We start from the raw sequence: 13,010 nt of genomic DNA, 5'->3' as shown, positions 1-13,010 counted from the left end.
TTTTGGCTCCCTTACCTTCTTTCTTCCCACAGCTATTTGCCAGTGTTTTTTTTCTGGCACAGTAGCTAAGTACCTAATCTAGGAAAACACATAGAAGGTTTATTTGTTCATTTTAAATCTCTGTGTTAACAACGCATCTACCTTTCTAGATGCTTGCTCAAGTTTGTGTACGAATTCAGCCATCTAACTTGTGGTGTGTGAATTTCTGAGTTACTGGTGATGAGGTGCAGTGCAGAAAGAAAATTCTGTCCTAAGTGAAACCCCTGAACTTCATGCAGTGCAGCTGTAAGGTCTTTGGTCCCCTGCACTTCTTCAACCAGCTGATCAACTCCTAATAGGTGGAATTACTTCCTGCTGTAGTGCAGACATAGTTTTTTAGGCTCTCCAAGTGCTGTAGAGAAGACAGTAAAGGAGAGAGGAGTTTTTCCTACATAATATGGACTTTGAAGGTGTTGATCCTTCTCCTCTGACCGCAGAGGGAGGCCAGTGCAATCAGGTTCCCAACAGTGTACCTCCATCAGGTGGTAGAGTTAGGTCTTAGTGCTCTGCATGACAATGTGCTGGGTGCTGGAGAGCTCTGCTGAAATGAAAGAAAAACACAGAGTCTACTCTGGATCAACCTTGATGACTGTCTTAATGAAGAGATTCTGGTGTTTCCCATGTCCTGCTCCACTTGGTTCCAAATGAGCTCTTTGAATCATAAAGGACCTCGCGGAATTGAAATTACTCATATGGGATGCCCTCCTAACATCCCGTCAGAATGTGTACAGCAGGACCACATTAATTTCACTGCTAGGGGGAATTTCTTACCTTCAGAAGTGAGACTGGATTTGACTGTAATAGCAATTAGGGTTTTCAGGATTGAACCCTCTCCAGTTTTCACACACTGAATGTATTCTCCAAAGTAATGTCATCAAGACAAAAAGGGAAGATAAAGGGTCTGCATCATTATGTTTGACAGAACATACACACTACTTTTGCAGAGATTGAAATAATCATAACTAAGCTCATGGAAAATTGCAAACACATAAAGGTTGTATGAAAAGATGCATAAATCAAATTTATGAAGTAATTTTAATGCACTTTTTGGACATAAATTCTCTTAGAGGGTTCATCAACCACAGTCTGGTGTGAATCTCATTTGATGGTAAGAATGATGATGATTAAAATATTAGACACTAGTGAAAACTTCTCCACTTCTGCAAGAAAAAAAACAACTTAAATCCAAGCCTTGAGGAAAAATGTTAAAAATAGACATTTTTTGCAAGAAACCATTGGCACGAATGAAACTAATAAGTTTTTATCTAAACCATCTGGTGGAGGAAAAGCATTAAAATGTAAAGTCACGTACTGAAGCCCTCTGAGACTTCTTGGGAGTGCTATATTAAAAAAAAAATATAAAAAACCTGTATATTTCCTTCATTTATCTGAGGCCTCACTCCCCAGAGTCCAAGCTTTAACCAGTCAGCTTTGCTTTGGCAACCAATACTCTCCTGCTTGTCTTTGCATAAGAGTTGTGCTCCCAATAATGCAAACTAAATTCATTTCAAGAAAGTGATCAGTAGGTTAGGGTTTATGATTTGCTTGGGAGGGATTTTTTTCCCTTAAGTAAACCTCTACAGGAAGTTCAGATACAAATGACATTCACTTTTGCTTTTTCTGTACATGTAGAACCAGACTGTGAAACCTCAGTTTAAAATAGCACCATTTACTGTAGAGCATGAGATGTGTAGCAGGAAGTAACCAACAAAGACTTTCTCGCTCCCTTTTGCAATTTGAGGCCACAGAACTATGATCTGCTCGGCTTTCTTTCTATCCTGTGTGCAGGGGATTTTGTGTGAAACAGTCACAGACCAGCCTAGTTTGGAGGGGATCGCTGTAGGTTTTCTGGTCTCCTCTACCCCCATAGCAAAATCTGGTGCAACTTAGATGGCACTCTCCATGGAGGGAGAGCCCACAGCTTCTCTGGGCTCCTGCCTCAGTGTTTTCAACTTCCCCCTTGTGATCCTTTTTCCTAATATGTAATCGGAACTTTCTTTATTCCATCTTGTGTCTGCTGTCCCTTGTCCTTCATGTTTGCCTCCAGAAAGTTTTGGGCTCTGTCTTTGCTTATAAAGACTCACCAGGCAGTTACAGACTGCAACAGGAACTTACCGTGGAGTCCTCTCCTTGGGACTAACCAGACCCAGCACTCTCAGCCTCTCCACCTGTGCCCTGTACTCTAGCCCCTGTCCGTCGTGGTGACCTCCAGTGGATTCTCTCCAGTAGGACAGTATTTTCCCTGTACTGGGTCACTTTTGGAAAAGCTGCCACCTCTGGGTTCTAGTTCCTTCCTAGTCCAAAGGTGACAACAGCACAAGAAGGCAGGAACATCCTGTTTCTGGTGTTCGATCAAACTGTTCTCAAAAAAATTGTCTTTTAAGAGTTTAGAAATACTCAGTGTATTGTGTTTGTATGGCAAGGTTTTGGTAGCAGGGGGGAGCTACCGTGGTGTCTTCTGTGATAAGCTGCTGGAAGCTTCCCCTGTGTCCAACAGAGCCGATGCCAGATGGCTCCAAGATGGACCTGCCTCTTGTGATGGGCAAGCCCATCAGTGATGGTGGTAGCACCTCTGAGATAACATAGTTAAGAAGGTGGTAAAGTTACTGTGTAGGAGAAACTGCAGTTGGAGGGAGGGATGAGAATATGTGAAACGGCCCTGCAGACACCAAGGCCAGTGCAGAAGAAGGGCAGGAGGAGCTCCAGGCACCAGAGCAGAGATTTCCCTGCAGCTCGTGAAGATCATGATGACGCAGGCTGTCCCACTGCAGCCCATGGAGGTACGCAGTGGAGCAGATATTCTGCAAAAAGGGAGAGACAAATAAAGAAGTTTGAGTACAGTAAAAATTCCAGTCTCATAAGCTGAAATTTTAATAAAAATTACAGCAACACGAGACAAGAGATTACTCAGACATCTCTCATTTCAACCTTTTTAAAGTGTACATTTATGTTTGAAAATTGCACTCATCTGTACACATATGGCTTAAAAGTGGAAAACTGATGAAGACAAATAAAACCTGGGCACCTCCTCTTACATACGATATGTAAAATCTCTCACCTGAGTTAAAGCTATCCTCATGGATCTGAGTGCTGCTTCACAGTTTTTGAACTTTAGTTCTGAGTAAAGCAGAAGTCTCTTTCAAAACTCTCAGATCTCACCCACTCTAAATTGCTCTGTGTTCTCGGGCACATCAATTACCTCCTTTTATATTGATCTCTTACAAAACTATGTAACACATGTTTCTATGTCAGAGAAAAGGAGATGCTCTGCTCATTATTTAAGAACTCTGAGCAGAAGTAGATATCAAAACATGAAGGCTTTCTCTACGAAACAGGGCATCAGCCTTTTTTATTCAAGCAATGACATGTTTTGAATGAACTTTGGAACTTCTAGTTGCTATCTAAGCTGTGCTATATAGACAGCAGGAAGAATCTTTCTTGCATCTTCAATATTTAACAATGTGACTGCACTGATGGCATAAACATGGATCCAAGTGTTCCATTGTGAAGAAAGGCGGCATCACAAAAGCCACCTGCAGGCTTTGTGCCTGCAGAGGACTTGCATTGCCACAGCTGCTGTGCTAGCGCAGTAAGGGGACTAGCTCCTCTGCCCCCCACCCTCAGCCTGTGTTGGAAGGGCCTTTGACTCTTTTACTTCCACTGAAACTTGGCTCTTTGGGACCCTCAAGGACACCATACATGCTGTGCATAGAGCTGGGAAGTTACTGACTCTATGTATCAAAATATGAGAAGCCTGAATATTCACTAGAGGTTTTCTTTTTCCCCATTTTCATTCCCCCCCCCCCTTTTTTTTTTTTTAAAGTACTGGAGCCATGCAGATTGTAAGCCAAAACTTCTTAGAAAGCTAGTTTAGAGCAGCATCTGAAATGTGTGATTCTTGGAGCCTTCAGAGACTTCTGTGTTACAAAATGTGTTCCCAGCCTTCTGTGAAACACATGGAGCATCACCTACTTACATGTTTGATTTAGCTAAAGAACATGTGCTTTACAAAGGTGTCCATCCTTATCTAACTTCTTTTTTTTCCCAAGTGGTTGTACCTCCACTGTAATGCTTGGTAAATTCAGAGTTAAAACTACTTCAGTTCCAGTTTGAGATTTTCTGACCTAAACTTCCAGCCTCTGGACATGGCTAGGAGTCCTCTGGTTCTGCCTGCCGTGTGTGCTCCGTATCCACTGTCCACATCCTCACTGGTCAACTGGCTGGCAGTCTGGAAAATGCTGATGTTCTAAGGGTTACCGGATTACAATTGTTCTCTGCAAACAAAATTCACATCTGTTCTGACAACTTACTTCAGCCTGATGCGACTTGAAAAGGTCGAGATTAATCCCAGAAAATCAGACTTCTATTTGAAAGGCCAAATCAACTTTAATTGTAACACATGGCTATTTGTATTGGCATTTAGCTGCAGCCGTTTATCCTTCTTTCCGCTGGTATTATTTGTTTCTGAGCTCACTACTGAAGCCTACAATGCAAGCTGAAATGTTTTAAGTAATGTAACAAAAACAACAGCTGACATCTTTGCTTTTACAGGTTTCCATTGAACCAGGGTATTTTGCATGCATGGCTTTTATGACTTGTGTTTATCAGCAGTCTGGGGGAAAAAATCATAGAAGAAAACGTTGGCTCATTTTATAAAGATTAATGGTGTCTACTGTACTTTCACACACCCTCCTAGCCTGTTGGCTTGATCCATCAGAGCCTGGCGGAGCTGAACATCTCACTCTGGAGTGCCTCCTAATAAACTTTGATTTGCAGCACTAAAGGGTTTAAACCCCCTTTTGCATTGCAGCAGTTGAAAGCTCTGGTTTTCTGTGTCGGTGAGGTGACCAACAGCAGCACCCTCCCCTTGGCACGGGCGGACCGGCTGGTGTAGCACCTCTCTAACCACCGTGCATCTGCTATCAGCTGAGCCATCAAGCCATCAACTGATATTTGAGCTCTCAGATCTCCTGAAAAGTGACAGGGCGCGAGAGAGACTCATTTGGCAATACTTTGCTCTTGCTGTTTGGCCTGGAGAAAGATATTCAAAGTGGTAAGATTGTTTAGCAACAGCTGGCAAGCACCCGGGTGTGAGCCTGATTTTCAGACATGACAGGCACTTACAGGAATGTTGCCAGATACAGCTGTTTAAAAGCCTTAATAAACAGCAAGTCAATACTAATCTTTGCCAAATTAATCTTTTCCTTGACAGCCCATCAGAGCAATTATGCTCAGACTCGTTGTAAACACACAATTGTCAGAGGGTAAGGATCTTCTCGGCAGTATACTGTGGATTTTTGCACACAGCTTGTTTTCCAAATAGGAATGTTTCCTTTTCTTTTCCCCTTTCCTCTCTTTCTTTCTTTTTTCCCTCTCCTGTTTTATTTTCTAGCCAATTATGTGTTCGCCAGCTTGGTATTAGCCTGAACAAAATTTCTTTGTAAAGTGTCTATCGCAGCAAGCCCTTAATAGAATGTGAAATGATGACAGTGGCAGGATCCATGCAGATGCACATTTGCTAGTGGGTTTCTCTAATTAGGCAGTAACTGTGACAGGCTCTGAAATGTTACAAGTCATTGTTCTCACTTGTCCTCTTGTCGGTGGAATAAGAACTACATTTGAGCTGTGATTTAATGTGCTGCTGGGTAATACTAAAATACATGACTTTGCAAAGGAAACCAAATGCCGTCTGCAAGACCTGACACAAAGCACCTCTTGTTCTCTGAGGTGCTGAGCACCTCCTGCAGCACTGCCAGCACACTGCGGTACTCACTAGAGTATTTTGTTCAAATGAAAAACGGCTTGAAGACACCAGATAAATAATTAACAGGGCAATGGTTATGTATCTGTCTGTTTGTCTCTGCCTCTGTCTGTCTCTAGCCCTACCTCAAGCTCTACCTCTACTTCTACCTCTGCCTCTCTCTGTCTCTGCCTCTGTCTCTAGCCCTACCTCTAGCTCTGCCTCTACCTCCAATCTATCTATGCCTGACTATTAATGGGAGCTCTGTGGAGTAACTCTGGTATGGGTTGCATGCAGCTCTTCAGCTGCTTCTCACGTAGTGCACGAAAGAAGGATTTTTACCTCCTCCGTTTCCCCCAGAGCACAGAAAGAGATCTTTGTGGATCTGCCATGTTTACAGGATTGGTTAAGAAATAAGCAGATATAGTCTTGGAGATGTTAGTTCATGTTGAGATGAAGTCTCAGAAGGTTGAGGAAGGTGGTAAGAGCATGTTTTACCTTCCAGTAATGAGCTCTTTTGTTGTCGGGTTTCCTGTTTACAGAGGAGCCTCGCAGGGAATATTTGGCAGAGACACCATTGGAATCAGGAACTGGTACTTGGTAAAAGAGAGAGAAGTGGGCATGAATACATTACATTTCATTGTGAATGGCTGGGGCCCTCCATGAATACATTACTTATTGCCTGTGGATGAATGGTGTGTGTGGGGAATCCTGTAGTGGGTCCCTTTAAAGAACTGCTTTGGGCCAGAGGCAGTAGCAGGGTGGGATTTCTGCTCTAACCTCTGTGAATTTGGTGATAGACCTGGACTCGCATTGCCAGAATGTGGCACACTGAGAGCAGCATCAAATTTGAACAGCCTTTCCTTTTCAAAACCTCTGCTTACCTTGGTGAAAGCAAATGGGATTTACATTTTGCAGTGTGTATGTTGCTAACCTTGCATTTTGCCTAGCACTTTAAAACAAAAACAATTAAAAATTCAGTTGATGGAAGACATTATTTCCCTTTGTTTCTATCACTTTGACAGATGTCTTTATCTTATTTACTTGCTGTACTGTGTTGCTTCAATGTGTAGGTTGTTTTGTTCCTGTGTGCTATCATCATTATGACAGATGGCAACTTACAACCAGTGACTTTGGTGTATGTGTTATTGTGGCCTAAGCCACAGAGCTTTAGCGAAGGACGGGGAATATCTTCATGAACTCCAGTGGAGTTTCACCTGCTTACAGAAAGATCTCAACTTTCTAGACTACATCTATTGACAACTTGTGTATATCAACGCACAGCTGAAACCAAAGTAGCAGCTGCCCTTTGCTGGCAACCATTGCTTTTTCCCAAGGTCAGACAAGAAGAACTGATGTTTATGCATTGAAGTTGGATCCTTCCTTTGGAACAAAGTGGCTTCAGTATAACCCTGGCCAAAAGGGCTGCTCTTCCAGCATAGCTGTCCCATCCCAACAGAGTCCAGGTACAGAACCACACTCAAAGCAGTGGATGGGTAAGGTGCTGCATGGTAAACACACCAAAGGTTTCCCTTCTTACAGACTGAGGGACACCAACTAGCCAGATGTTCATACAGAATAAGTATTTTATTCATGATGTATTTTTTTATTTACATTAAAGTTTTCTTGTATTTTGAACTCTGATTGGATACCGAAATTAACAACTTTATGTGACTGTGCACCTGCTCTAAAAGAAATGAAGATAACACAGTTCTTTTCCATAACAGAAAAAGGAAAACTGCCTTTCAAAATCAAAGCTGATTTTTCTCATCCTCAGTAATTATCTTCTTGCTTTAAAATTAATATGAGTGGAAAATGTAGTTTACTATAATATAATAAATAGAAGACATTGGGTAATTAGTAGTGCTGATATATTTCTAAAGTACTAAACAGACAAACAATAAACTGTGAATTTAATCACGAGTTCTCATACAGTTTCAAGACAGGAAAATTAGAGCTCTCAGCTACAGTCATTTGAGTAATCACATCTGATCTGCATTATTTATTAGTTATTACATGCCAAGTGATTCTGATTGTACATTGCCTGAAATCATTCAAAAACAAGCATGCCTTTGTTTCTGTTTTGTTTTTAAAGAAAAATCAATGGCATTGCATAATGTGTATTTTATCCAAGTTGCTTGCTTTATTTCACACAGAAAATACAAATCCATGGTACTCTCCATTAACTCGACAGGCATCTGGGATGAAATCCTTCTGAAATATATTTTCAGAGCTATCCCTGATCCAAAATTTTGACGAAAATACCTTCTTTTGGATTTTTTTAACCCTTTCCCTGTGGCTGTTGAACTTACCTTTCACTTTATTTGTGCTACAGTCCCTACAACTCTGTAGGACCTTTTGCATGTATAATAAAATGGCTGAAGCATATTTGGTAATATTTCTGTTGGCAATATTTTTATTCCACTTGACTAATTAACCAAAACTGATGAAGTTCCAAGAAGCAGCATTATGCAGCTTTATTCAGTTAGTTTTGTTGGTTCAAGCCTCAGATTTGGGCAACTTTCTGCTACAATGCTTTAAAAAGGGAATGACTTAAAATATATTTTTTTCTTTTTCCTTAACAACCAAAGAAATAGAGAAATAAGTATTGGTTACCTTCATTTTCTGCCAGTAAAGCAGGTTTGGTGTTGTATATGTCACTGTAAAAACTAAATAAAGTATTCACATCAGTTGTGAACAATTTGTGCCAGCAAACGTTAAAGCATCAAAGAAACCTCTTTAAAATGCTAACAAATTTACTTACAAACACCTATATTTATTATTTCATAAATAGGCGCAACAGGTTCCATAAAAAAGATTAAATACAGACACAGTATGAAGAAACAATAATACATAGCCATATGTAAAGGTTATAATTTAGCTGTCTCCAATCTGGTTTTGCATCTAATAAAATATCAGGTAAGCATTTGGCAGTTTTATACATGAAAGGACTTAAATGACGTTTACTAACCAGTACACATAAAGTGATTTTCTTTTTTAAAAAAAAAGCCTTTTTTAGGCAGTACAAAATAAATGTGTTTGCTCTTTATCAACATTAGTTTCTGTCCTTTATTTTTTTTTTTTTTGTGTTTATTTCATGAGATAAAGCCAATATTTTTAATTAATATAATTTGGGAATATTTTAGTTTTTTTTTTTCTCCAGACACTTTGAAAATATAGAACTATTAGTCAGTTGTTTAAAAATGAAGTAAAAATATGAATGTTTGCCAATTTAACCCTTATTGTGAAATCAATAAACTGGAATGAGCCAGTTTCAATTACAATTAGCTACAAAAACATTCACATTTTATACTCTAGGAGAGTGTAACATAGATGCTATTTACAAACTTGCTATGACTGCTACATCAAGCCATTTAAAAAGTCTTTAGTAGTTTCATATAAACACCCATTATGAAAAACCAATGGAAAATCCAGGACTTTTATCTGAGACATCTACAGTTGCTAAGGCAGTTACTATCGCAGCACTTCACAGCAAAAAACCAACATAAAATCTGAATGGTCCAAGTTCCCTTCCTTCAGGGAAGAAGAAAAGCAATGTCCGTTAAAGGATCTCAGGGTAGGGATGCAGAGGAGAAAGAAAGAGAAAAAAACGGGTAAGAAAAAGAGGAAAAAAAAAAAAGAAAAGGAAAGAAGCATGACTATTTTTTCCAGAGTGGGGGACCCACAAGCTCAAATAGTCCTAAGTGCTTAGCAACTTGTATTTCCTAGTAAAATGCAGAACTGCCTTGACTGCATAAAGCAATCCATGATGAAAAGACTTCCCTGCATTCCTCAGTGGAAAGGAGAGGTGTTTCAGATTTTCAGGTAAGGTAGAGTGCTTTGTCCCTCTGCATGCCCCTGTTCAAAAAGAAAAAAGAACAAATGTGATTTTAAATTTCTTTTTCCGATATTTTAGTCCTATTCTTCCAAAAAAACCCATATCTCTACCACAGGTCATTAATTCCAAGCATATCACTGGCTGCATGACCATGGTAATAGTAAGAAAAATCCTAGTGCCAAAGTGGCATGTAGCAACCCAAAGATCAACATCTGGCTCTAAACTACACAGGACTGGGACGTGGGCTTAAGCTCTGGTTTGACATCACCTGCTTTAGCACATCGGTAGCACTGATGGTCCCTCTCTCATGTACTGCATAGACAGGTACAGCTGAGGGTTCAGCACAGATCTTGGAACAATATTCCATAAGCACCCTAATACGATGTGGCCACTTTCCTTAGAGGTCATGAAAGCTTAGTTACATACACATAGGTGCCAGGCGCTGATATCTCTGGCCTATTTTATTCACTCATACAGACAGCCAAAATGCGTTGGGTAGGCATGTGTTTGTGTTCATTTCTCTGCCCTAATTTGACGATTTGGTCGCAACTAAGAGCTTTTATCTGCCTTTGCCTTGGTGATTCATGCCAAGGTCAAGGAGAGGTCAGGCTGGTCAGCCTGTTCACAAGGCACAACATCTATTATTTAAAACTCAAAAGATACCTTCTGTTCAGAGTCTTAAATGGTTCCCTGCAGTTCTGTGGACAGCAACATGGCTCCAGAAAACCCATGTTGCAGAAGAGCTAGGGGTTTGAAGGGGCTACTAACCTTATGGTACAGCTCTTGCAGGCATGGTGTTTTGTTTCTGGTTACAGTTATGTGATTCTCATGTATCTTGTACCACATACATCACCCCTGCATCTCACTGATGGGTTTTCATGACCCGAACTAGTTGTTTTCACGACCCAAACTAGTTGTTTTCACTGGCAGCAAGCTCTCCTCAGCAACGGAGTATTTGGAGAAAATAGTTCATGCCATTTGCCTCTCAGATAGGACATAGTGATCTTAAAACTTCTTTCCTGTACCTTCTCCCTCAAGATTTCAGTTCTGATTTTCTAAAGAACGGAAGTTCTCTAAGACGAAAGTGTGTATGTGCTGTGATAAAGTGACAAAAATATCTAATAAGTGCATGTATTGAAAACTTGTTGTCCCACAACAGTCTAACTGCTGAATAAATACAGTACATTCACAGATGCACTTCTGAAATCCTGTAGGGAAACAGGCAACAAAGTTGTTTCCAAAGTTTACCAGATACTTGTGTCATGAACGTTGCTCAACACAAGGTGGCATTCACTGGCTGCTTACCCATTACTGCAGTAGTCATTATTCCAGTCCACAGTCTGTGCTGGAGGATTTCTGCACCCTGAACGAACATACTCCATTGCTTGGGTAACAACTTGTGCAGCTGTTGATGTTGGATTGATGATATTCTGATAATCAGGTTGAAGAGTAAATCCCTAGAGGAGAAAGCAAGTACATTACAATGTATGGAAACCAAGCAAGAGTTTGGGTACATTAAAAAAAAACAAAATATGCATACTGTGAAACTGTAGAATAATTCCTTTTCCAGGTGTACTTTAGGTCATCAAACCTCAAATAGGAAAAAACATGTTGGTGTTTTCTAAGGTTTTAAATCGTTCTTTGATTTGAGAAATGAAACACTGCCAAACTGTTGTTACCTAGTAGAGTCACAGGAAGGAACTAAAAGGGACAGGGCAGAAACAATTCAAAACCAAGAGAACAACTCAATCAGCATTGGGGCAAAAACCCCTGTTTGCTCCTTAGAGCTTCCATTTAGATTAAATGTAAGGATACACACTAGTCGTTAATTCCCAGAATATGCAACAGAATCCTTTAGAAGGATGGAGGCAGCAGGTGGCTGACTGTTTTATTAGACTACACCTATTCACATATTGTTCTCAAACCCCTTTTTCTTCATTCAGTCACAAAGGGACCATCTGCTGCTTCTTTTATTTGTACTTCTCTCTCAACTAAACAGAAATTCAACCAAAGCCTTTTAACAGTTGTTGGACTAATGCAGCGAAAGTAGCACAGAATAACTTGCTTTTTGAAACTAAGAAGCTGAGAAAAAAAAGTGGAAGTTACAAAGAGACATCTAACCTTCTCCCTGAAATCTCTGTCATGTGAAGTCATAATAATTTTTAGCTCTTTTGATATATGAGGATGTTTAAATATTGTGTTTCAAAACCAGGAGAACAATTGAAATTTCAAGGCTAATGTATCTGGTTCACCCTGTGTAAATGTATATTCCTGTAGAGTTAGAAGAACTATATTGGGTAAAAGTATGGGAATGCTGTATGAAAGCAATCAGTGACTGCTGAAAAAAAAACAGACCAAACTCCTTCCTGGGGAAGGGCATACAATTCCCACTCAAGTTATGTGGATATGTAGCTGCTAAATCAGAAACTGAACCTGAATTGAGATACTTAGTTTGAAAACCCCTTCTGCCTGGCCAGTGTCCACATAGAGAATAGACTGAATTGAAGCTCACAGCTTTTAGTTTTAAATTGTAGCTCATTATGCAATTATGACATCATATCTGTGATCACTTCTTGCACACAGCTTCCACTGGGACAGGAATTTTGTGGAGAGCTGTTTTTTTTTCTTTTCTGCAGGTTTAACAAATCAGCCACACTATCTTTAATCAATAGAAATGAGTATTCTCGGTTTTTGCCTGCCCCTCCATCCACAGAAATGAACTTCCTTCAAGTATAGCATGTCAGTTCCTTCTTCAAATCCCTCTTTCTGGTGCATTATACTCCGGATCTTTCCCAGAGGTCCTGAGGGTGTTCTGCCCTGCCACATCAACCTATTCCACTTATCCTGATCTTGGATTGTGGCCATAAATGAGTGCCATTTTCTTCCATATTATCTCCCATATGGAGTATATCCCAAGTCACACTTCAGTATGCACTTCAGCTCTTTGAAGCCTCACTTTGTCCTTGATGACTCCAAGAAACAGTTGTGGGCAATTCCACAGCTGAATTCTGCATCTAGTTGTCATGTAAATTATACACTGCCCAGCTAATAAAGTACAATAAAACCACCCGTGGTGATTGTACACTGTTTTTTCACCAGGCTCCAAAGCTGCACATCAGGCTGCTAAAACAACCCCCATGCCTGCAACAGATCCAAAGGAAACTGTAATTGAGCAGACTTCCCAAAGACTTTAATTGGAGGACCATGTAATTAGAAGGCAGAAAAATTGGTTTTGTAGATCACCATCATCATTTTTATACAAAACATCCCCCATAAGGACTTTCTAATTTAGCTGTAAGAGTAAACTAACCGCAGAAACACATCCCACCTTCAGGCAATCAGGTTTACCTTTGGTAGAAATGCCCTTGAGCTATCTCTTATGTCTTCATGAAA

The 13,010-nt window shown here is 40.2% G+C and overlaps 1 protein-coding gene across 2 annotated transcripts in view; it reads right to left on the bottom strand.

Moving 5' to 3' along the window:
- Positions 1-7,337: 7,337 nt before the first annotated feature.
- TOX (thymocyte selection associated high mobility group box) overlaps positions 7,338-13,010 on the bottom strand; it is a 226,057-nt gene continuing 220,384 nt past the window's right edge. For both annotated transcript variants that reach the window (XM_061448433.1, XM_061448432.1), the window contains exons 8-9: positions 10,923-11,074; positions 7,338-9,637 (exon numbers count right to left, since the gene is read on the bottom strand). In XM_061448433.1, coding sequence (XP_061304417.1) covers positions 9,601-9,637; positions 10,923-11,074 — 189 coding nt within the window. In that variant the 3' untranslated portion in view covers positions 7,338-9,600. The remainder of the gene's footprint in view (positions 9,638-10,922; positions 11,075-13,010) is intronic.

Source organism: Pezoporus flaviventris, unplaced genomic scaffold (assembly GCF_033815535.1).
Source record: "Pezoporus flaviventris isolate CSIRO_AGI_PZ_B2104156 unplaced genomic scaffold, CSIRO_AGI_Pfla_v1 ptg000007l, whole genome shotgun sequence".
In the NCBI taxonomy this organism is placed as follows: domain Eukaryota; kingdom Metazoa; phylum Chordata; class Aves; order Psittaciformes; family Psittacidae; genus Pezoporus; species Pezoporus flaviventris.
Note: the sequence above shows the minus strand (reverse complement) of the source record. Positions and strands in the feature narration are given on the sequence as shown.